We start from the raw sequence: 26027 nt of genomic DNA, 5'->3' as shown, positions 1-26027 counted from the left end.
TCTGCTCAATGTGATGTGGCAGCCTGGATGGGAGGGGAGTTTGGGAGAGAATGGATACATGTATGTGTATGGCTGAGTCCCTTTGCTGTGCACCTGAAACTATCACAACATTGTTAATTGGCTATACTCCAATATAAAGTAAAAAGTTAAAAAAAAAAACAAAAACAAATTTACCCTATTGCCATCTGACAGTGGAACACATTTGGTTCTTGCTGTAAACCAACTACTAGATAAATCATTGGAAGTTTTAAAGACAGAAGACCTTATTGATGTCCCAGGGTACCTCTGGTGGTTATGAGAATGCACCTCATGGAAGGCGAACTACAATGTAATTGACCGAGGTTCCCCACCTGCTCTTTGTGCTGATGCCATACCTCCTGCGGGCTGCTCCCAGCCAGTGATTGAGCCTGGCAAGGATATGAAAGCAGGTCTGCTCCTGGGAACCATGGGTTTCTCTGAGGAGGGACTTGAGCTGGAGGAGTCCCTGATGGCCTTCTCAAACCTTCCTTAAAGGAAGGCATATCATACACAGATATTAACAGGAGAAAAAGTGTGAGAGGCAGTAGAGGATACAATATTCTAGTGTGAGAAAGAAAATAAAACTGTGTGTTCTATTTTCATTTCACCATGTTTCCTATACTTCTTTTTGATATGTGTGCATTTGATATGTGTCTGAGGGGCTAAATTCAATTGAACGGAATGCTTATTCATTTGTTTCATTATTTATAAATAATTGGAACTGGTCTCTAACTGCAAATTGATGGATTCATGTCTCACTTTTAAAAAGAACTTGCCAGCATTTGTCACAATAACTCATTCACTCCTCCTTAACACATTTTCTTCATGTGGCTCCAGTAGAGCACACACTGCTGGTTTTTCTCCTACCTTAAGTCTTATTCTTCTCAGTCTCCTTGGCTGGTTTTGTCTCTTCTTTCTGACTCAGTCTTGGAGGGCCCCAGAATGTAGTCCTTTGTCCTCACCTCTAACTACACTAATTTCGTTGGTGATTTCAGTCAATTTCAAGGTTTAAATAGAATATCAGTGCAAAGGATCTCCTAATTTATACTTCCAGCCTAGACCTCTTTCCTAAATTTCAGATTCATAATAATGACAAATAATAAAAATCTGAAACTCAACATGTCCGAACTTGAATTTCTGCTCTATCTGCAGCTTTTCTATCTTAGCTGATGGCAGATATTCCTTCCAATTGCTCAGGCCAAAAGCCTCAGAGTTATTTTTGATTCATCTCTTTCTATACTATTCCAAAGGCAATCATCAAGAATATCTATAGGCTCCACCTCCAAAATATATTTGGAATTTGGAGATTGCATGCCACCCTATGACCCTATGACCACCCTGGTCTAAGCTACCATCATTTCTCTCCTCGAAAATTTGCAAAAGATAATCTTGCTTCATTTGACAGTCTCTCCTCAGCAATCAGAGTTATACTTATAAAACATGAGTCAGATCATGTCACCCCTCTGTTCAAAATCCCGAGTGTTTTTCCATTCCACTTACAGAAAAAGTCAGAGTCCTTGAAATAGCCCACCAAATCTTAGGTAATCTGCCTGGTATATCCCCTGCCGTTCTCCCTGCCCTGTTTCTTTAACACACCCGTCCTCTCCTCAAGTTGTAGCTCTGTTTAGATGCTCTTCCCCCATGTATTAGGTGGCTCACTTCCTTCTTGTATTTTCTCAAACCTTTTTTATGACTTATCTTGACCACTTTTTCAATACTGAAAATGGTCCCCACCTCTCCGGCACTCGTAATCCCTCCCTTCTACACTGTTCTACATCTTCGCTTTCTCATAGTACTTATCACCTCCCACCTTGCTTTACAATTTGGTTAATTAATACGTGTATTGATTATAGTTTGTCTATACTTATACTAGAATATAAGATCCTCGAGGGCAAGAATCTTTATTTTGCTCACTGATATTTCCCAAACGCTAGAGCAGTGTGTACAAGCAGCGACCGTAAATTTTGCTGAATGGACAAACAAATTTTTTGGCAGCAGACGTGACTACTGTTGAGGAGGAAGTGAATTCATGTGTTTTCCTTTTTTTGCCTTAATGTTAGGATGGGTACTTATTTAAAATCATTCTCATTAATTTTTTTCATTCATTCTGAAGTAATAGAAAAAAAGAGACACCTACTCTGGGTCCAACAGTAGATGCTGAAGGAAATACAACAGAGTACATGAGATAGTTATTTCATTTAAGGAGCTCTCACAGGGAAGGTGAACAGCACAAAGTTGATAGATGTGAAGAAAAACAAAACAGTATGTCAGGGATTAAAATAAGAGATACCATGTTATTGTTAATGGAATTTTACTTATAAATTAATTCTTAACAGAAAGAATTAGAGGTGCTTAAGCAATGATACAGGCCATAAGATGAATAAAATAAAAATGAGAAATCAGAACAAAGGAAAATGGAAGAAACAAATAAGTTCCTTCTAAGAGTTAATACCAAGCATCAATACAGTTGCTGGTGTTGGCCATAAGAATTGATTCTGAGCATCCTGACACTCAGGGAAAGGGAGCATGGTTTACTCTAGGCTTTCATTATCAGAGTGGAAAATGATCTATTATATAAGTAAGTGGCACATCAGCGGTCCAGTCAATAAATGTTATGAGTATGGTTGGTCCCATTCTCTGTTTTGGGAGGGGAATATGCTGGTATGATCCCTGAGGTCTCTTCTAGCTTTAAGATTTAGATTCTTGTCAGGGTTCCTTTCGATTCAGATTTTGTTATAGCTAGTCTGCATTTTCACTTTTAACGGGATCCCCCCATCTACTTAATGGGCAAAATGACAAAAGGAAACTTTTCTGCCTTCACATGATAAAAATTAATTTCTGCTTTCATCAGACCTGACCTTTCTGACCTAGTTGTACACTGCAAGCTATGCAAAAACAATTTTCATCTCAAAGTTCTTTCACTTTGCTTTGGGCCATCAGCATACCTAACCAGAAGTAATAGCATCCTCTAACCCAGTAATAACCGTGACTAGAGATTTGTTTACTTTAGGTAACTTTGTAGAAATATATGTTGAAGAAGGAGGGCATATTTTTCTTTTGTGATTTAATATAAATAGTTATTAACTTCCAGAAAATTATATACAGTGCACAAAGAATGAATGGGGCACTGTGCTAATTACTTCCATATGTGCTAACTCACCTTATTCTTAAACATTTTTATTATGTGCTTTAAAGATGAGAGATACTGTGGCTCAGAGAGATAAGGTAACATGTCTGACAATAAGTAGAAGGGCTAAGACATAAGCCAAGTATGACTCAAAACCCTATCGGTTTCCTTTCCATTATGCCATGCAAACAACAGATTTCAAGTGAGTTGAGTTCATCTTACTTGTTAATGGCATCATTATCAATGAGACCAGTGAAATTTTTTTCTCAGCATTCTGAAAGTTTTAGAATGTTCTCATCTCTCTCCCAAAATATATACATCATCTTACCTTAAATTCACAATTTGGATAGTACGACCTGAAAACACTGAGAAGCTTTTCAATATGTAACTCTTCCTGTGCCATATGCTTTCTGAGAATGTGAGCGTAAGCAATCCAAAACATGGACATGAAAATATTAAAAAGGACTTTATTTTCAAGTTATGGGACACTATGTGCCAGGCATTGTTCTAAGTGTTTTACACTCACTATTGTATTAATAATATTTTCATTTCATAAAGTGGAAACTGAAGCCCAGAGAGTTTAAGTAATTTGCCCAAAGTCACACAGAGCTGGGATTTGAATGCAAACTCTAGACTCTGTTCTGTCAACTACAGTTCTGTGCTACCTAAGCTGCTCCTCAGTCGGAATGAGTTATAAGTGCATGCCTCTTATTTTTGTTACATGAAATATTATCTATTTCAATTTCGGCTCCAATCGAGAAGGTATTCTTCCTACCAAGGCAAACTAAACACCTCCTTCCTCCAATAGGCCAAACCAGACTCTGCATATACATACAAGCAGACAGAATTATTCCTAGTATATTAAATAAAGCACATTGTAGAGCTCATTGGAAGAGCTCACACCCTTAGCAATATCATTGAAATGTGTTGGTTCTTAAAGTGAGGGTTGGCTAGCTAATCAGTTGAGACTGTGAGTTTTTATGACCTTTCAGTGTAGACTAGAGAGCCACAAGAACAGGGTCGAGCACTTCTCAGAGAGTTATCAGATCCCTGAACTAGAGGAGAACCCACATAGCCATACCTAGATTTATAGATTCATACAATTTCCTAAGTGGAAGTTTATGCCAGACCCTATCACATAAATATTGATATATTTTTCATTCCATAACTGAGTTATTTTATTCTCAACTAATTTTCAAACAGCATAAAATTTCCAAGTTAATAAAAACAACTCTGGATATCACTTCGCTATGGGTATATTAATAGTTTGAGTGCGTTCTACCTGAACAATAGTATCAAGATTCTGTCATTCAAATTGATGACTGATTAAAAAAAAATAATAAAAAAAAATTAAAAAAAAAAGATTCTGTCATTCAAAGTTCGAACATTCAGGTAAGTAATCCTCTGTATAAAAATAATTCATGCTTCACATTATATGAATTCCGAGAGATGAGTAACCAATCCCAGGCATTACGTAAGATGTCAAGCAAAATGAATGAACCAAGACAGAGCATCCTCCTTTCCAAAGGCCAGTAGTCAGTTTTGATGGGACTTTTGTCTGTACTGGCTTCTGATTTTCCATCAAAATTAATGTCTACAATACAACTGAGGTCCTGAAACACAGTTGAGAAAGTAAAGAAGATGGGTACAATGAGAGCTTTCACAAGCTGTGCTGGTGACTATGAGAATGTTGTTGTGGTGATTAGTTTTATGTGTCAACTAGACTTGCCCACGGGGTTCTCAGATATTTGGTCAAGCATTATTCTGGGTGTGCCTGTGAATGTGTTTTTTGGATGAGATTAACATTCAGATCAGTAGACTGAGTGAAATAGATTACCCTCCATTAGGGTGGCTCTTATCCAATCAGTTGAAGGTCTGTATAGAACAGAAAGGCTCCCTGGAGTAAGAAGAACTCTTTCTGCCGGATTGCCTTGAGCTGGGATATCAGTGTTTCCTTGCCTTTGAACTGAGATATTGGCTCTTCTTGGGTCTTAAGCTTGCCAGCTTTCAGACTGGAACTTACACCATTTGCTCTCCTGGTCCTCAGCCCTTTGGACTGAGCCTAGAACTATACCATCCATTCACCTATCTTTCCAGGCCTCCAGTTTGCCAACTGAGATCTTAGGACTTCTCAGACTCTGTAATGCATGAGCCAATTCTTTATAATCAAACTCTTTAGAGGTTTCCATGCATATATACAAATACATATATATATATATATTTTTTTTTTTGTTCTGTTTCTCTGGAAAAGGCTGACAAATATAGTTGTATTTTCAGAAAGTTAAGGGCAGATGGTTTATTCCTTTCCCAATACTCTGAGGCATACTGTTCCATTTTTCTCTGGAGCTGAGGTCTCTTATCAAAGAAATCAAGAAGTTCATTTTCAAGGACAAGTTATTAGCTCTGCCTGTCTGTGAGAAAATGATAAGGCTAAAGAAAAGTGAATTCCATCATTGCTTTAAATTGTTGTAATGGCTGCATGATGGCTGCATATATCTCTGGGGAATAAACAGTCTTTCATCACTTTTTAGTGGGTCTTTCTATCTCCTCATTAGCTCTGAATTCAGAGCTACAAAAATGAGTAGGTATAAAAATCTGGCAGCTAGAAGGTCGCTTTTTTCATGAACCCCTTCCTCATCTTTCTTAAACTGCTTTTTCCCACCCAATGTATACCACAACAACAGCTAAAGGGAAGAAAATCTCTTCCTCCTCTGATCTTAACATAAGTTTATCTGAGGCTCATCTATGACACATCACTTTATACCTACATGACTGCTGGAGTCATTATAGTTATTTATAATATTCACCAGTCTTTAGTAACCCTTAATGGCAGGCTCCATGTAACACTCAAACTCTTAGCTAGTGTTATGTGTGATGGAACAAAGCAAATATTTATTGAATGGCTCAGTTAGTGGTGATTGGTTGAATATACCATTCTGTATATTTGGCAGGGGATTATACAAAATTTGGAGTCTCACCAGGTATGTTACAGTGGTCAGGGGAAGTTTGACTTTCCCACATGCTTTAGATATTGGGCATGAATTCCTCATGCTTAGCATTGTTAAACTCAGTTGTCCATTCATACTACCTTTGCTCTGTTGAATGGAATGAATGGACATGTCTTCTGACTTTGATTGATCATTTCCATCTAACTATGACTATCTTTCTTTTATCTTTATTACATAAAATTGAATGTCATATCTATGTATAATTGCTTATAATTCACATTTTATATATAGTTGCCTTATTTATCCTGAATTCCAATAAAAGATCCTACATAAAACAATCAACACTTTCTAGATCCTTAAAAATAGTTTTTGAAGAGAGTGGTAAAAACATAATTTTTCAAGAAAATTAAAGTCAGATGCATAATCTGAAAGAAAATATCAAACATGAGAACTCAGTATGTTCTAGTCAAAGATTAAATGTATATTTAGCTCATATTTATGGAAGGAAGCAGTACTAATAATTCTGTGGGCAAGAAGTCTACCTCAACTTTACCTAAAAGAGAAATGCTAATTATTTTAAGGAAGATGCCTCTCCTTGATCATACAGGTGAATATTTGTGAATTTTTTTGAGTGTATCTGGATTTAGTCTTTAGCCAAAACATACATCTGAAGTTTGAGACTGACTTTTCTACAGCTGATAGAATCAGCCTCATTTCCTTCTAGTCTGCTATTCAAATCAATGGTTTGTCTATTATTTGTTTTAGGAGAATTAGTTTCTATAATTCAAAATTAAAGTCTAAATGGGCTTTTTATTACATTTAAAAATCAATTATAGTTAAAGTTGGCATTGTGTAAATACCATTATTTTAAACAAAACAAAAGATGCTTCAGTCTCCCCTTAAAACGAGCTGACACTTTGTCAGCTTCCCAATTGTCTTTCATCTGTAACTTCTCCTTGATAACCAATCCATGAAGCGGGGGGACAGGACTTCTCCAGAACAGTGCAAAGCATCAGCCAACCTAAAGCTACCCTCTTTGCCTGGATGTACTATTTTTATGCTTTGTTTTGCTTTGTTTTTCCCAATGATTTTTCTGTTGCATTTCTAGACTATGTAGATGGAAATAAGAATAAAAAATATGGCGATAAGGTGAAATAGAGAGAGTTAACAATATAAAAATAACTTCTTTATTCATTTGATGTATTATATAGAAGATAAATAATGAAAAGTTAAAAGCATAATGATTTCCATTTCTAATTCTTTGAAGGTAGACTATGATGATTATTAAGGACATTTGCTGTGAAAATGTTATCAGAGTCACTCATAATTTTCATGGCTTTATTTTTCCAACTTTTAAAAAAGTTACATGATCTTACAAGTTTACTTCATGTATTTCTCATTTTATATATACCAAAGGTGGTTATTATTGAGAACCTAAGAGATTTGTCATTTATATAAGTACCAGGTAGGATGTAGGAAGATAAAAATCCCCCAAACAATTATAATTTCAAAACAATAGGAAGATTCAACATTATCATTTTCCTCTGCCCAGTAATCTTTTTCAATTTCTGTTGCTCCATCATCCAGAATTTATTCAGTTTAAAACTAAGGATGGCAAAGCATGAGCACTTCTTGAAGTGATAACATTTTAGGCTGTTAACTGTGGTTTATAACATCATCTCTTCGGATGCCAGGACCAGGCTTTGTTAGAAAGTAGAGAAGACAGCAAACACACACTCTATACTTCTGAGAGAGGGCAAGCTGAGCACAGAAACAGACCAGGAACAGTAGGTTCTGAGCAGAGGAAAATTCCACAGGCTTTATGCATTTACCAGAACTGGTTCCACTCATCCCAGCCCCAGAGCACTGAGGCACATCATTGTATATTCTCTGGGACTGCATTTTTTTAACACAAGGTTTCCTAAATATTTTAGTTGTCATGTAATGTTTTCCTTTGTACTATTTCACCCTGTCCTCAGACCGATTGATCTACTTTGTCTCTTTCTTGGGATTTTACCCAGGAATATTTTCAGAGAAAGAAAATTAACTTACCTGGTGTTTCTGTGGCTTTGATTGAACTCTGAATCTCAGCTTTAGAGGAAAGAAAAGAAAATTGCTAAAATTAAATGTTGAATATCAAATGTACTCTCACAATTGTTCCAGGTGGTAAATGGATATAGATCTCAGCTCATTTCTGATTTACTTTAATCAAATCATAAAATCAAGAGGCTTCCTGATTAGAAGAAACTTCAGAGCAGGGGTCAGCCAACTTTTTCTTAAAGGGCCAAATAGTATTTTAAGCTTTGTGGGTCATAAGTCTCTAGTGACTATTCAACTTTGCCATTGTAGTGTGAATGCAGCTATACATAATACCTAAAGAATATGTATGGCTGTATTCCCATTAAACTTTATTTACAAAAACAGGTGTGGGTCTGGATTGGCCTGTGAACTGTATTTTGCTGAATCCTCTTTTGGAGCACCGAGTACAACCCCACATCTTGAATACGCCTAGACAACCCAGACAACTACAGAAACTTTGGTAGGTACTTCATGAGTGGCACTGCCATGTGTCATATTCCTACTAAGATATTGTGCATCTCCTGACCTGAGGAAGATTCAGAATGGTTCACACAGATTCCTCTGAAACTTAGGGAATTCCTCTGAAGTAAATATAGTTCAGAAGAGCTTCTACAAATAAAATCACCTGAGAGAATTATAATCAAAGATCACTTCAACAACTTGGAGTGTTGGCACCATGAACCAAGATTTGCCAAATGAAAAAATATAGAAAAAAATGGAAACAAATAGAAGCCCAATAATGATAGTTTAAAAATATTCACTTGCTTCCTTTTTATTTTCACTTGACTGTCTCACCAGCATCTCAAATTTAACATGCCTGAAACAGAACTCTTTTTTATTGAAGTATAGTTGATTTATAATGTTGTGTTAATATCAGGTGTACAGCACAGTGATAGTAATTCAGTTTATATATATATATATATTTTATATATATATATATATTCTTTTTATTCTTTTTCAGATTTTTCCCCTTATATGTTATTACAAAATATTGAGTATAATTCCCTGTGCTATATAGTAAGTCCCTGTTGGTTGTCTATTTTACATACAGTAATATGTATATGTTAATCCCAAACTCCTAATTTATCTCCCTCACTTCCCCTTTGGTAGCCATAAGTTTGTTCTCTATGTCTGTGGGTCTATTTGTGTTTTGTAAATAAGTTCATCTGTATCTTTTTGTTTTAGATTCCACATATAAGCAATAGTATAATATTAGACTTTCCCCGTCACACTTACTTCACTTAGCATGATAATCTCTAGGTCCATCCATGTTGCTGCAAATGGCATTATTTCATTCTTTTTTATGGCTAAGTAATATTCCATTGTATCTATATACCACATCTTCTTTATCCATTCATAACTCTTGACTAGTATCCTCAAACCCACCTCCCCCCTCACCATCTTAGATCAAACCACAGTAAAATTGTCTCCCAGGTGCACAAGCCAAAAACTAGTGGCCTTTCTTATTCACTTCTTTTTCTCACCCCATCAGCTCTAGCTTCAAAATATATTCCAAATATGTCTCACCATTCAATCGAATACTGTTCATCTAGCACCTATATCTGTCCCCTTAGTACCTGCAAGAGCCACCTAGAAAAATCTTTTGAAATTTGAATTTGGCTGCTCCAAGGGCGCCTTATTCTTCTCCTCACTACAGCTGGCAATTCTTCATAGGACATGGCTCCTGCCTTGCTCCTCAATTCACTCCAGCTGTTTCACCCTGCTGGGCATCTCTGTGGTAGATCAACGTGCCAGGGCTCCTGTGCCTCAGGTGTCCCTGCTTGCTCTACTCTAGCCTCAGTGTTGCCCTCTCAGGCCTACATTGGCTACTTCCCACCCTTCACGACTCTGCTCAGGTTTCACCACTCAGAGAAGTCTTCTCCAACCACCTTATCTAACGTTGTATACCTCATTTCCCTCCACGCTAGTCCGCCACTCTGCCTCATCTGCTCAACACTACTTTTATCACTCCAGGGACATTGATTTTTTAAAAATATGTTTGTTATCAGTTAGAATGTAACTCCAGGAGGACAAAGATTTCTTGTTTTACTCAGAGCCGTAATCGCAGAGCCTACTATCGGGTCTCCGGTAAAAATATAAGGAATGAATGAATAACAATAGAAAGTAATAATAATAAAACTAATTCTACCTCTTTGAATTTAATTTTTAAGAGAAAATTAATGCCTTACTTAATATTCCTGCTTGGATAATTATAGCTACTATTTTTCAAGCAACTCTTATGATCAGTTCCATATATTAATTGCTGATGTCTACAAGAAAGACGTTATTATTTCCATGTTGCAGATCTGCAAATATTAGTTGAAAGCAGTGAAACTGCTTTCTCAAAGGGAGGACGGTGATTATAATTCAGGTCTGTTGGCTCTAAGGTCCATTCTTTTTTACTCAAAGAGACAGCTTTTCCTTCCACTAAACTGTTCTGAGTGGAAAGCTTATGAAATTAATTCCTACTTTTGATAACTAGTTAAAATACTTTTGAACATGGCATAATGTTGTATTTGAAAGTTGCAGTTAAAATATTTATCAGCTGCCAGAGGATTAGAATACAAATGAAATCAAAACCTTTTGTTCCTCCTGCTTTTAATATCAGGTCATAACCTTCTTGCTGATAGACTTTACAGAGAATGAAAAAATTTTAAACTCATATCAGACAAAACCTTCTGACTATCCTTTTTTGCATTTTTTTTATCCTTCAAAAATGCATAATGAGAGAATGGACTTGGGGACACAGGGAGGGGGAATGGTAAGCTGGGACCAAGTGAGAGAGTGGCATGGACATATATACACTACCAGTTGTAAAATAGATAGCTAGTAGGAAGCAGCCGCGTAGCACAGGGAGATCAGCTCGGTGCTTTGTGACCACCTAGAGGGGTGGGATAGGGAGGATGGGAGGGAGACGCAAGAGGGAGGAGATATGGGGATATATGTATATGTATAGCTGATTCACTTTGTTATAAAGCAGAAACTAACACACCATTGTAAAGCAATTATACTCCAATAAAGATGTTTTAAAAAATGCATAATGATTTTAGAGGGACATATTACACAAAAGAAAAATAACTATGTCTTAAAGATGTAGCTGAATATTAAAAAAATAACATATAACAATTCAAAATCTGGGCTTCCCTGGTGGCGCAGTGGTTAAGAATCCGCCTGCCAATGCAGGGGACACGGGTTCAAGCCCTGGTCCAGGAAGATCCCACGTGCTGTGGAGTAACTAAGCCGGTGTACCACAACTACTGAGCCTGCGCTCTAGAGCCTGCGAGCCACAACTACTGAGCCTGTGTGCCACAACTACTGAAGCCCGCGCACCTAGAGCCGGTGCTCCGCAACCAGAGAAGCCTCCGCAATGAGAAGCCCATGCCCCGCAATGAAGAGTAGCCCCCGCTCACTGCAACTAGAGAGAGCCCGCGCACAGCAACAAAGACCCAACGCAGCCAAAGATAAAATAAATAAATTTATTTAAAAAAAAATTCAAAATCCTTTTATTGAGTCTTAAGAGGTCCAGACTTTTATATATGAATGAATATATTATTCTTCTGAGGACAAAATTCTGTAAATCTTAAATATTTAATCAATACTGGAATACATATACCTTTTTATACTAAAATCAAGGATGTATTATTCTGAAGATAATAAAGTGTTTTCATATGGCATACTATTTTCAAATTTGGGTTCATTTCTGTGGATATAAAATCTTAATAGAGAGGAATGCTATGGAATATGGCTAAAGCATTATTCTTGTTTTTTTTTTAATTTATAAATTTCATAATGCAAATGTGTTTTTAAGAAAAGGAAGTAGGTGAAGTCAAATAGCAAATAAGTGTGTAACCTAGTCTCAAACTTAGATGTTTAGTAAAAACCAAATCCTTAATCAGGGTGGTTGGCAACTTAAAACCTCTTGGTTGAGTTTGTCTCTAATATGAAACTGAAGTCTTATGAAATGCAAATGAACTTTGAAATGCTAAACTTTAATCCACAATTTAATCCAAAGCTAAACTGTCCTTAAACTCTCAGCTTTTAAAACAGAAATAAAAAATAAAAAAATTAAAAATTAAAAATTAAAAAAAAAACAGAAATAATAAGCAATAATACAACAAGTAACTTTGCTAAATATTCTTATCTTATGAAGGCCATTATATTTACAGCTATATATAGCTGTATATAATTACACACAGAACATGATTTATCATTAACAGGCCCAGGAGAAAAAATATATACAGCCATTCCCATATATAATTCTTTTCTGATTTGCTTAAAAATAATTTACTATGACCAATTCAAATTTTCCTTCTTATTTCCAACCCCCCCCCTTCCAAACAAAGCATTGACTGATTCACTGTACATGAGATGAGTTCTGGTTTGGCTAAACTGTGACTTGTGACTAAGACCTTGTTATCCTGAGTATTCCTCCTTTATTGGCCCACATGAAATGATACAAACTAATTAAATATCATGTAAGAAACGTTGTAATTAAGTTCCCAAATAAATGTCATAGATAAATGGTGACATTCACAAGAGAACTAATGAGGATAGGTGATCAGATAAATTAGTGTTTTCCAAAGCATGAGATGCATAGCATTGTAAGAGAGCTTCTATGAGGCAGTACTGGAAAGTGGCATTAAATAAGATTGAAACACTAAATGAGAAAGTTATTTTCTTTTCAGCTTTTTTGTTTATTTCAATGACGAAGTTTCAAAATTTCAATTTGATGCAAATATGTCATTAATACGTAGCATGTGCTTATCATTTTTTTTTCACCCCACAGCGGAAAGTACAAATGCAGTCCCCGACAACCACAAATTATTCAGTGGAGTTTTCCACATTTGGGGAAATCACAGGGGTCAGCACAGCACATCCAGAGTGCTATGGATAAGCCTCGATGGGGGAAAACCACCTTCATGATCCTGGTATCTCCCCTTCCAGGTAAGTATTTGATTTATTTCTTAAATAAGGACAAGCAAGCCTCAAACTCAGAGCCTTTGGCAAGCAACAAAATCTAGCTAGAATTTTGTTTTATTTTGCTTACATCATAGTGACTTTCTAGCTTCTGTTTATGCCAAGTCAAACTGGTTTTTCATTTATGATGGTTTACTTTTCAAACAAATTTAAGAATAAAAAGTGCATCAGTTGAAAGAAAGTACTAAATAAATAATAGTGCAGATGGTACGCATATCTGGCAACATTCATTAAGTTGTGGGAAATACTGAGGTAGTATCTTGCAGAGGCTCTTGATAGTTGTGTAGAATTTGAATAAGCAATTGGAGGAAGGACAAGGGGATGAAAGAAGGACCATAAAGATGAGGAGGGCAGGATGAACAAATACCACAGTCAGCAATAAATCTGGCAACAGCGAGAGAACCACCCTGGTGAGAATCACAGGTTCATATTCAGCCAGCCTATCAGTCCGTCAATCTCTCATATTGATTGAACTCCTCCTACTTGTCAAGCATATGATGCACCCAATTAAAAGCTAGTTGTTTTCTAATTCCTTTAGATACCTTATGTAAAACAGTTGTAATGAGAACAAGTGTGGTATAGTGACTTTTATGGGATTTGAGGCGAGAAAAACAGGGTTTGAATTTCATCTTTTAATTTAACCTTGGCCAAGTCATTTAGTCTTTCTGAACCTGTTTCCTTATTTGTGAAACTGGTATCATAAATACTGACTTTGCCTGGCTTTTATAAGGATTATCATTAATAAAATAATAGCTAAAATGTATTATTTACTTTCCAGACACTGTTTTAAGCTTTATATATTTTTACCTCTTTTAATCTTCACATGAATCCTGTAAGGGTGTAGTCTTATTACAACTACTTTACAGATGAGGAAACTGAGGCACAGAGAAGTTAAGGAGCTTACCAAAGGCCACAGTCCAAATAAATGGTTGCGCTCTTATTTGAACCTAAGCTATCTGATTTCAGAATCATTGTTTGTAACCAATAAGCTAACTTCCTCTTGGCATGATTGTAGAGCCCTTTTTTTTTATTTTAGGAAGGGTGTGGTGCCTTGAAAAGCACAGGCTTGGGCAGAGGCCATTCTCATGTTCAACCAGTAGTATATCTGAAGTGGCTACTTGATTACTATACAATTATATATGATTTTTGTGTTAAACAAACTCCATACTAAACTAGGATAAATTATGCAAAAAGGAAACATATACGATAAACTATTTGTTACATATAAATGTTATTAACTCTGACTAAATAACCTACTGATTACTTATAAATGTTACTCGTTTTTACTTAACAAAAGTCAGATTTTTCCCTTCAGATTTCAAGTCTGTAATATTGTATATGCTGTGGTAGCAGAAGCTCTAAGTGGCAAAAGCCTAAGAAGTATTTTTATCCACACACTTGCCTTAGTAGAGTTATGTCCTGGCATTTGCCCATCTCAATTTGTCTTCTACCTATAATCTTATTCCACATTCTCTCCTCAGCTAAGACAAAATCCACCAAAGGGAGAAAGGGCAATGGTCTCTCCTTCCCTGTCAATCTCTTACAGTGTGAACTATACCTGCTTTCAAATCTGGTTATAGATATCTGAATGACTAAGTTTCCAGCAAGAAAAGCATCTATTTTGCTTTCTCCCTTCCATCTTCCTTTTACTTTTCTTTTCTCTCTTCAGAAACCATCAGGTATGCAAAGGAAATGAAAAGAGTCAGAGAGGATGCCACGTTTTTAAGCCACTGGCAGAAACAGGGAACTCAGGAAGAGGAGAAGATTTGTAATTTTACAACAGAGTTTTACGTCCAGTTTTCCCACAGTTTAGATACTGGAGGATGGGGACTCCTGTGACTGACATTTCTTTGAATCACTCCTCAGTGCCCAGTGAGGTAGCCCTGCCAACAGACAATGGCAAATGCATGGATGTTGAAATCTAGGCGTAACAAGGGTAAATTCAGGACACGGTCTGGAGTGGGTTCAATGGTGACATCCCCCTCCCCCTGACTTCCTTGGAAAGATATGTGTACCTAGAACCGGTGAATACAGCCTTATCAGAAAAAGGATCTTTGCCAGTGTAATTATGGATCTTGAGATGAAATCATTCCAGATTGTGGTGGGCCCAAAATCCCAAGAAAGTGTCTTTATAAAAAAAGAAGACACAGACAGAAGAGGAAACACAGAAAGTGTCTTTATAAAAAAAGAAGACACAGACAGAAGAGGAGACACAGAGGGGAAGGCCGTATGTAGACACACAGGGAAAAAGACAATGTGAGGACAGAGGCAGAGATTAGAGTGATGTATCTATAACCCAAGTAATGCAGAGAATTACTGGCAATTTCCAGAAGCTAGGGGGCATGTCAGGTCACCGATGCTCTCCAAAAGATTTTTAGTGAATAAATTAACTTACTAATTAATCCAAAGGGCTCTCGTTTCTTTATAAAGTCAGATCACTGAATTAATGAGGATTTCTATCTTAAAAATCCTAGTATTCTAGAAATGTGTCTTCTACAGGCAGAATAAAAGAATAAAAGAGGAGAAATACACACAACTTTAAGAGAATGGGAAACGATTAGAAATGTTTTGAGAACATTTCTTTTTTTTTTCTTGCCAACCTAATCAGAGCCTTCTCTGGGAGCTTCCTCAAACTAACTGGGCAAGGGAGACTCTTTTTTTTTAAAACTAATTTATTAATTAATTTATTAATTTATTTATTTTTGGCTGTGTTGGGTCTTCGTTTCTGTGCTAGGGCTTTCTCTAGTTGCGGCAAGCAGGGGCCACTCTTCATCGCGGTGCGCGGGCCTCTCACTATCGCGGCCTCTCTTGTTGCGGAGCACAGGCTCCAGACGCGCAGGCTCAGTAATTGTGGCTCACGGGCCCAGTTGCTCCGCGGCATGTGGGATCTTCCCAGACCAGGGCTCAAACCCGTGTCCCCTGCATTGGCAGGCAGATTCTCAACCACTGCGCCACCAGGGAAGCCCTGAGAACATGCTTTTTTGATCTACATTCCACCTTTCTAGGGAGTAAAGCAACAGACCCTGATAACCCTTCTCTACTCTAAATCAAGCCTGCATTTGAGATAATGTACCCACAGTGCCTTTATCTGATAGTCACTCTCCGAGGACCCACTGCCCATATGTTTAAGAGGTGTTCAACCTTCCCCTGCCTATAGATTGTTTTGTTCTCCTTCTGTTTCTCTGTCTTGGCTCCACTAATTTTGAATGTTTGTGTGTGTGAGGGGTGGAGATGGAAAGGGAGCATTGCCCCGCTAACCAGGAATCTGGGCAGACTCCTGGTCTCCTCAGGCGCCGATGGAAATGTGTGCAAACTCATTATATCAAGTGGAGTCCATGCTTAGCAGGAAGCACCTTGAGGAACGAGAGAGATCTAGGGAGGATGGCTGCCCAAAGAATGAGTTTTATAACAACATTTCTAAAGGACTTTTAGTATAGAACTGGTTAATCAAATGGCAAATGCAAAGGGCAGCAGTAAGTACCCTTCTTTCATTACCTTGCTTTCCAGGGTGTTTCATTTTTCAAGAAATGGCTTTGTGGGTGTATTTTTTAAACTACTTGGAAGAAAGCCACTTCAGACTGTGTTTAGAAGCCAAATAAATACAGGAGTCTCCAGAACTGAGACGCAGAGGGCATTTTATTGCATGAATCAAGGCAGAATTAGGAATCTCAAGTGACCCATGGGATTGACCACAGACTTCTGTCTAAGTGCTAATTTTAATAAACCATGGTCCTTGAATGACATTTCCCACATCAGGCACTGCCTGGGTGGGTGTCAGTGCAAAGTACAAATTATTTGAGTTTAATCTTCAACTGCTACACATTTTGCAGATGCGTATTCACTTTTATTCTTGTTTGTCTTGGGGGCAGTCATATTATGAGATGGATGAGGCTTTGGTTTGCCAAAGGTACTTTTCAGACATATAGTGCCTACAAAATAGGTTCTACTCATCAGAGCCCAAAACACTACCACAAAAAAATGTTCTTCTTATGAAGGAAAAATGACCCTCCTCTTTAAGTTCCTTTATGTGGTGACTAATTAAATAAAATTATTAGTTTACAATTATGGTGTGAAATTCGACTTTGTCTAGATAACCTTTTTTATGTCGTGCCTAAGACGATTACAATAAAAAAAGGGGGAAATGGAGGTTCTCGATGTGTTTCTAGATGCCTTGGGCGTCCACAGTCCCCACTTGCTGTGTCATTCTACCTTAGAGGTCTCCCAAGAAGAGACTTGGAGACTGTGAGTCACCTGTAGATGCTTTTTCTTAAGGACTATGGGTATGCCAACAGTACATCCAGTATTTATAATGAACGGGATCTGATAAGGCTCTTACAGAAGATTGCTAGCTTTTCTACTCAGGATAGTTTGACTAAAAGTACAGATTACTTCCGGTCACAGAGGCCAGAATAAGGGGAGTCGTTGTTGTGAAGATACGTGTGGGCTGGACCTGGAAAACTGTCAGGAAACAGGGGATCTCTCGGTCCTGCTACTCTCTCTGTCTCTCCTGAACAACTTAATCTTGCTCGCGGGGTCTCTCCATTTCCGCACATAGTCTCTCTCCATTCTTCTTCTACCAACTCTGCTTACTCATAATACCCGCTTCCTTATGCCGCAGGCATGCACACCAATCACCGTGGCTGTCTCAGACTCACTCTACTAAAACCTTGCTACCCCTGACTTTTTGGTTTGTTTGGGTTTTCTAGTTCAGATTACCCAGAAGGGAATTTTATTGGCCTAGATCAACATTCTCTTTCTTTTTGTTTTTAAACAAATCTTTATTTGGAAATTCACCACTTAATGCACTCATTTTAAGTACACAACCCAATAATATTTAGTAAATTTATAGAGTTGTGTGACCATCACTATACTACAGTTTTAGAACCTTTTCTTCAACACAAAAAACTTCCTTGGGCCTTTCTGCAGTCAATCCCCAGGCCCGTCTCCAGGTGTAGGCAGCCACTTATCTGCTTTCTGTCCCTATAAAAATATCCTTTCTGGATATTTCACAGAAATGGAATCATATACGTTGCATTTTGAGAAAGAATTCTTTCACTGTATGATGTTTTTCAGATTCATTCTATTATACGGATATCCCATGTTTTGGAATATTACAGATGCATTCCAAATGGAAAATCCAATGAGATTCTATTTTGCCAGTTAATGGACATTTGGATTATTTTCAGTGTTTGACTATTATGAATCATGCTATTCTTAACACATTAACCACACCCTGTTTTGAACCACACCCAATCTAGAGTAAGTTTTGAAATTGGCTGTGTTCGAGTCTTCCAATCTTGTTGTTCTTTTTCAAAAGTGTTTTGACTATTCAAGGTCCTTTTCATTTCCATATATATTTTAGGATTGGCTTATCAATTTCTATGCAAAAAACCTGCTGGTATTCTAATAGGGATTGCACTGACTATTTTATCAATTATTGATCAACTTGGAAACAACCGCCATCTTAAAATATCAAGTCTTCCAATCCATAAACATGTAATGTTTGTTTGTTTATTTATTTATTCTTTACAATGTTAAATATGTATTTGAATTTTAATTGTGAGGTTATGCTGATGCCTTCGGTTTCAATATGATAATGCAGTGTTTTTATCCTTCCCCCATTCTGTATCTGTATCTCCCCTTTTCATATAGAACACATCTATATGTTTTTTCAATCTTGTAGTACCAAGTATTTAGATTCGCTATATTCATTTCAATAAAACAAACTCATCAAGTGAATTTCAGGATTTCTTTGCAGTGTTTTTCTTTTCTCTCCCCCTCTTTATCTGTTCTACTGAGGAGGGTGTGCAGTTAAGACTATGTTGTTTAAAGTACTTGGATTCTTTTTGTTTCTTTTTGTGTGCTTTTTTAACAATTTTATATATGGTTAGGTAAAGTGTTTCTGTTTGCATTTAATTTTTTCTATTTCTGTCTTTGTTGATGGTTATATACTTAGAAACAAATATATTTGTTATGAAAATTGACGGTAGATTATTACAGTATAAAACCTAAGGAAGCAAATGTTCAAAACATTCATCACTGGCTTTTAAAAATTTTTAAACATACAGCAGCAACACACTCAAATTCTACTTTTCTTTCTCCCGCGATTCCATCTTTCTTGTGAACCCTTGAAATGGCTTTGTGTGGCTAAAGTCAGAATCAAAATGATGCCATTTTTGCATCTCACTAGCACTTTCCCACCGGCAGTAATGTTTTAAAATCTGATTTCTTTGCTCAGGTACCAGATGTAATTGTACTAATGAAAAATTTTCTTTTTTGATCCTTAGTGGGCTTGTCTGAATCACTAAAACTAACAAGTGGTCTTTTCACATAATACTAAAATAAATGTATTATTTAAATTGTGTGTGCATTACATTAAAAATGCATAAATTGCCTTCCCCTCCCTGCTCTGCTGTGTCTGGCCTGCTGGCTCACACCTGCCACACCTCCCAGATGTGCTCTGATACCAGGCTCCACATTGTGAATGTCCAGAGCATGTGATCAGAATTGGCTCAGCTCTGCTTTGGCTTTGGGGGTCCCTTAGTTCTTTTGCTCCTCTTGCCTGGAAACTGACCCCATGATGTGTCCTTTTTAGGGTCCCAGACACCCACTAGAGCCCCTCCAGGTGATGTGCCAGGTACCACTGACTAGTCTTACTTAGTTCAGTTATACTCATATGACTATCTGCCTTAAGACAAAAAACCCAGGGAGGTGGCAGCATGCAATAAAGAAAAGAGCACAGGGCAAGGAATCAGATATGCCAAGTTGTTAATTCTGGTACTCACTAGCGCTACTGATGGGGACAAATCTTTCTTGATAATTCACTCCGTTACCTCATTAGATCACTGGCATATGATAAAAGGCTATAACTCAGGGACAGCCAGATGGAAGAGATGCACAGGGCAAGGTATGGAGAAAGGACGTGAAGCTTCCATGTCCTCTCCTAGTGCACCACTCTCCTCAAATCTTCACATGTTCACCAACTCAGAAATTTCCATTTAGATATTTAATTTCTCACAGAAGTGTTTTATAGTTCAGTGTACAAATCTTGCATTTCTATTGTTAAATTTACTCTTAAATACTTTATTCTTTCTGATGCTATTATGAATGGAATTATTTCCTTATTTTTTGGATTGCCATTGCTAACATAAAGAAATATGATTTATTTGTGCATATCTTGTATCCTCTGGTATAGAACACTCTTTATTAGTTCTAGTAGCTTTATTGTGAAGTCTTTGGGTTTTCTACATAGATAATGATGCAGTCTACTGAGAGAAACACATTTATTTCCTCCTTTCCAATCTGGATGAATGATTCTATCTGTCCCTTTCTATCTATCTATCTACCTATCTATCAGCTTATTGCACTGTCTGGAACCTCTAGTTATAATTTTGAATAGAATTGGTGAGAGTGGAATCTTTGTTTTGTTCCAGATCTTAAGAGGAAAGTATTAAGTCTTTCACTCTTAAGTATGATGTTTGCTGTATGTTTTTCATAGATATCCTTTACCAGTTTGAGGAAGTTCCATTTTATTTATATTTAATTGAGTTTTAATTATGAGTGGGTGTTATATTTTGTCAAATGCTTTTTCTGCATTTACTGAGTCTACTAATATGGTGTATTACATTACTTGATTTTCATATGTTAAACCAACCTTGCATTCCTGGATAAATTCCATTTGTTCATGCTTTATATCACTTTTCATATGTTACAGATTTTTTTCTAATATTTTATTAAGGATATTTGTATCTGTGTTCATGACGGATATTGGTCTGTAGCTTTCTTTATTTGTGTTTTCTTTTCATTCTTTTCTATCTTTGGTGTTAGGGTAATACTGGTCTCAGATAATTATCTGTGCGATGTTTCCTCTACATCATGAAAGAGTTTGAGAAGAATTAGTATTACTTCTTTTGTGAATATTTTGATAGAATTCACACTTAATGCCATCCTGCTTGGAGTTTTCTCCATGGGCCCATTTTAAATTTCTAATGCAGAATCTTAAATTGCTTTAGGTCTTTTCAGTCTTCCTATCTTCTTGAGGCAGTTTTAGCAATTTGTTTCTAAGAATTTTTCCATTTCATCAAAGTAGTCTAATTTTTTGGCCAAGCTCACCTTTTTGTGCCAGGTGATATCATAGATTATTGCTCAGGCTTGGACTGACCCTCCTTGGCATCCACTCATTTGTGGCTACGGAGGGATAGAGTATCACTGTACAAAGCAAAGTCGCTAAATGGTTGTCCCATTTGGTAGAGACTGGGAGAGAATATAAGTAAGGCATTGTTCTTTGGTAGCTGTGGACTGGAAAACATTCTGAGTTTAGTTCTATCCAATATACTAGTTTAACATTTCAGCACAAATTCTTGTACTTACTCTTGGATTGGGAACTTTGTAATGTTGAAATAGCATTTGGAAGTGGAAGATTTGTCACTGTTGCTCTTGTAGTGATGAACTCAGTCTTCGTGACACCTTTGGCTGTAGATCCTAATTATGTAAAAAAGAATGAGTAGCCATCAGGGGTGTAAACAATCACTAGATCATATCATTAATATTAATATAAACATCCAGTTACAACTTGCAGATTAGTTACTTAAAGTATTCTGATCAAGATATAGAAATCCAGTGTTTTGATGTCTGTCTTTTGGTGAGTCAGTTAACTACATTTTTAAAAGTGGAGGGACACTAGACTCTCCTACATGTCTGATATAGGTTATTTCACTTGATCATAACAGTAATTCTATGAATTAAGTAGTAATTAGGATCATAATTTTACATATGATTCTGAAAAGTTATATAATTTTCCCACAGTCACAGAGAGCCAAACCTTTCTGATGTAAAACTTAGTTGCTCAGCTACCCTAGAAAGGGGGTGGTAAGGCAGTAGTAGTAGTTGAAAGTGGTAGTATGATTCCCATGCTGTCTAGGAGAGAATTTTCAGGTAGGTGGAATAGCAGGGAGGAGAGAGATAACAAGAAGTAAACAGAATAAACTTTTAATTATATTTGGTTCATTTTGGGGGGGCAAAAAGGAAATTCAACAACAAAGAAAAAATAAGCTGAGTTTTCAAAAATAGCATTGGAATAAGATTACTTTAAATAATCTATATTTGCACAAATAAATATTATAAAACAAAATGACTGATGACCTTCAGTCTTTTCAAAGTCTAGCATGGGGAACATTGAGTTAGTAAAGAAAAGATAGGCATGCTGGTTAGTGCACGCTTAGTGTTAGCTAGATACGATGTTGGCTGGAGATGAGGAGAAGACAGTTTAATAGACTCCTATCACAAAGAGGTCTGGAAGCCTGAACTGCTGGTGCCTTCCAGAAGTGCCAATCAGCTTTCATTCTATGGCAATAAGCATCTATAGTGTAATGAAAATTCTTAGTGCACTTGAGAGATTCATGCTGGAGAAATTTATAGTTTGCAGGAAGACCTCATAGACAGTGGGTAAATATGTCTTCAGGCAAAAAGCCTTTAGAAATTGGTATGCTAAAGAAAGTGAATAAATTTGAATATAGGCTATAGGATTAACACTGCATATGAGAAAGAATGAGTGAAAATGGTCACCAACTTCAGAGGAATCTTGAAGTATTAAATTGAGAGGGAAATACTTGAGGAAGAAAAGAAATGTCTTATTATATAAGGAAAGCAGAAATTGATCTTTGTAATAGTATGGAAGTGGGAAAGGTACAGAAACTCAACACTTGAGGACGGAGGAACGTGGAGATAAAGATCTTGCTTCTCACTGGAACTCCAAGAACATATGCTTTGAAAACATCAGAACAGGAGTTCTTCTTCAGAAATCTTAAGAGAAGAATTCTTCTGCTGAGCTAAAATTGGAAACCATGAAAAAGCTATCCTGATGGCCTAAATAATTCCGTCGTATAAAGCAGACTCAACAGTCTCGGTGATGGGAAAAAATAGAATGTATAGCTAAGGAAGATGTGAGGAGCTGCCAGTTTACGAAAATACAAAGAGAAAAGGAGAATAATGGAGTAGCTGGGGGTACAATCCCAAAAATTTTATTTAGAGAATTGCTTATTATTAATGTGGAATATACTTCACAGATGAGAATAGAATTAGAGCCCACACTCAATTCAGGACACGTTGTCAATTACACATGTCAATTAGGCCATGGAAGGAGACAGGAATGTTTTGAAAGTGATCCAAATATTTAGAAATACCCATGGTGGATTATGAAAATAGGAATGAAAGATGTATTGAATGACAAGTGAATAGAATGAAAAATGTGGAGACTAATGCTGCCACAGGCATAAATTTTCAAATTTTACTGGTGTACTAAATATTTCAAATCCTAATCTCAGAAGAAAAGAAAATGGGTAACCTACATTTATTAAAATATGAGAATCATAGTCTTATATTAACATCTTCTTGGGAAAATGTTCCCAATTGCACTTCAGGTTCACAGGTAGTAGATTCTGGACTTCTGCCAAGAAGTGACTGACACCTCAGAGCAAAAGGAAACCAATCTCAAAGCTGTTCTTTAAACTTACACAGTTTGCTCTCTTTCAGTTTTTCTGTCTGTCCATTTTTCCCCAGAAAACACTATATATCAGCTGTGGTCTACAGGTGTGACTCACACTGTAAGTCTAGGTAATAATATATGTATTAGATTTGACAAACATTATTTTGCTTGAGCAATACTAATTTAAATCACAGCATCAAGATAATAGTGGCTTTACCTTTAGGACTTGTGTTTTTGAAATTTATGTTCTTTTAAGTCTTAGAATTTGATACAGGTGGAATGTATAAAAGACAAAATATGAGGAATTTTTAAATCATATTTAACTTGGAATAAAGAATCAAACACAAGAGATGCTTGAGAAAGTCTCATCAATACCAGAGTGTAAATGCAGAGAAGAGACTTTGACTCCAACCAGAGCCCTAAGTTAGAACCATTGGCTAGAACTAAGCAGGATGAGTGTGAGGAATATGGGCTGTTTTATCATTTGTCTTGGTATTTTCAATGTGAGATTCATGTTGTATGTTTTGAGAGATTAAATTTTTGGGAGTAAGCAACAAATGTGAACATTAATTATATTAGGAATTTAAGGTGTGTTTACAACAGACTGACTTGAAAGGGAGGATTTATGGAGTTAAATTGCGCAGCCAAAGGGATTAAGCAGCTTTATTCCTTTGAAGTTACATAATTTGACTGACAGTACTGTTTTGTCCAATATACATAACAAAAGCTCCTTGTGTGGTCACTTTGTCTTCAGAAATAGAATATGGGATAAGTGACTTTTTGACGAAATCAACATTTACTAAAACATATGCTATAGAATACTAGTACTTTGATATGTTACTTTGTTTATGTTACAAAACACTTTTATAGTCAAATTATTTGGAGCTGCATAGATTTTGACTATAAAATAACTTTTATAGTCAAATTATTTGGAGCTGCATAGATTTTGAAGTCAACATTTACCAAAACATATACTATAGAATACTAGTACTTTGGTATGTTATTTTGTTTATGTTAAAAAACACTTTTATAATCAAATTATTTGGAGCTGCATAGATTCTGAAAAAACATCAAATGAATGTCTTTGTGTTAGGATTACTGAGAATTTTTACAGATGTTATTGTGCATTGAAAAACCCTCGGAGGGTAGTATTTTCTAAAACACTTGCCCAAGTAGCTCCATTTTCAGGGATCATTTTATGGGCTAGTGCTTCATAGAAATTATGTACCCATAACAATGAGGGTAGTCTGGGGTAAAATTAATTAATATCCTGATTCATTTAAGTGACTTCTGAGGTAATATTAAAGAGCCCATAGAAAGACTGTGAAGGGCCTAAATGTTTATACCAATGGTCCTAGGAAGATGTGTCAAAGCAGTGGCAAAGAATGGAAAAGAAGCTTCTTGAGGTTTTGCTCAGATTCTTCTGAACGCCTCCATTGGAGTGAAAAGGAATACCTCAGAATGTAAATAAGTTAAAATGCTAAACCCAAGGGGAAAAGATGTGAAGGAATGTTGGCCAAATACCTGAACCAATTCAAAGAGAACGTAAGACGTTGTTCCCTCCAGTACTCACTCCTGAGGAAGAGGAGCTCAGATCATGCAACCAGGCTATCCTGGTGTCCCCAAAGATTCTGGAGAAGCACAAAATGGTGCTGGTGAAGGAATGTACGTAAAGTAGGGCTATAGCTTTCAGTGGGAGACAAGAAGAGGGGAAAGTTTTATTTCTATATAGATTTAAATTTCCTTTTTCTTTTCCATATTATTTAGAGGGTAAATTAAGGTAGGCATTAAGGGTCCCTTGGAATTGCGTGTTTAGCAATGTCCTACCTCTTGCAAAACCATCAAGTACCATGTAGTATGACCCCAGGAAAGTAGGCCAGAGCAGACTACTGAGAGCTCCCTGCTGTTTAGGCCTGGCCTAATAAGGTGTTTAGGTGTCTCCAGATCTATCAATTCTCTAACCCAATTTACCAAGGTAAGCTCATATAGGAACTTGGGACTGATCCTAGGTCATGAATAAACTTATATCTGTACTTAGAGTGGCTTTTTGCATCATATATCCCCCAAATCAAGTGGGTTGAGGTATTTGGTGACCTCGGAGCAATGTAGTAATTTTTTAATCCCTTCGTTCTTTCTTAGAGATTTCACTAACAAATAGATGTTGACTTTCTATTTCCTTAAAATCTATTTTAACAGTGTTTCTTGGAGCCAGAGCAAATATTGGTAGGAGCTTCTTCTTTATTTTCTCATATCAATTGATCCTATTTACCCATAAGTTCTTACATATGAAAAATCAGCAACAGTGCTTATGGGGACATTAAAAGCATCTCAAACATTTGAGCTGCCCCTTTGGAAAAACTGTAATTAACAATTACAGATGAGGTTATTCCCAGCT

The 26027-nt window shown here is 36.7% G+C and overlaps 1 protein-coding gene and 1 non-coding gene across 2 annotated transcripts in view; both read right to left on the bottom strand.

The window, feature by feature from the left end:
- Positions 1-26027, bottom strand: part of EMCN (endomucin) — a 96555-nt gene that overhangs the window by 25124 nt on the left and 45404 nt on the right. Inside the window, exons 4-5 of the mRNA XM_061192595.1 lie at positions 21520-21630; positions 8146-8184 (exon numbers count right to left, since the gene is read on the bottom strand). Coding sequence (XP_061048578.1) covers positions 8146-8184; positions 21520-21630 — 150 coding nt within the window. The remainder of the gene's footprint in view (positions 1-8145; positions 8185-21519; positions 21631-26027) is intronic.
- LOC133092861 (U1 spliceosomal RNA) lies at positions 12958-13124 on the bottom strand. Its single transcript, XR_009701212.1, has one exon. It is a non-coding gene; the product is annotated as a U1 spliceosomal RNA (small nuclear RNA).

This window comes from Eubalaena glacialis, chromosome 5, assembly GCF_028564815.1.
Source record: "Eubalaena glacialis isolate mEubGla1 chromosome 5, mEubGla1.1.hap2.+ XY, whole genome shotgun sequence".
NCBI lineage: Eukaryota > Metazoa > Chordata > Mammalia > Artiodactyla > Balaenidae > Eubalaena > Eubalaena glacialis.
Note: the sequence above shows the minus strand (reverse complement) of the source record. Positions and strands in the feature narration are given on the sequence as shown.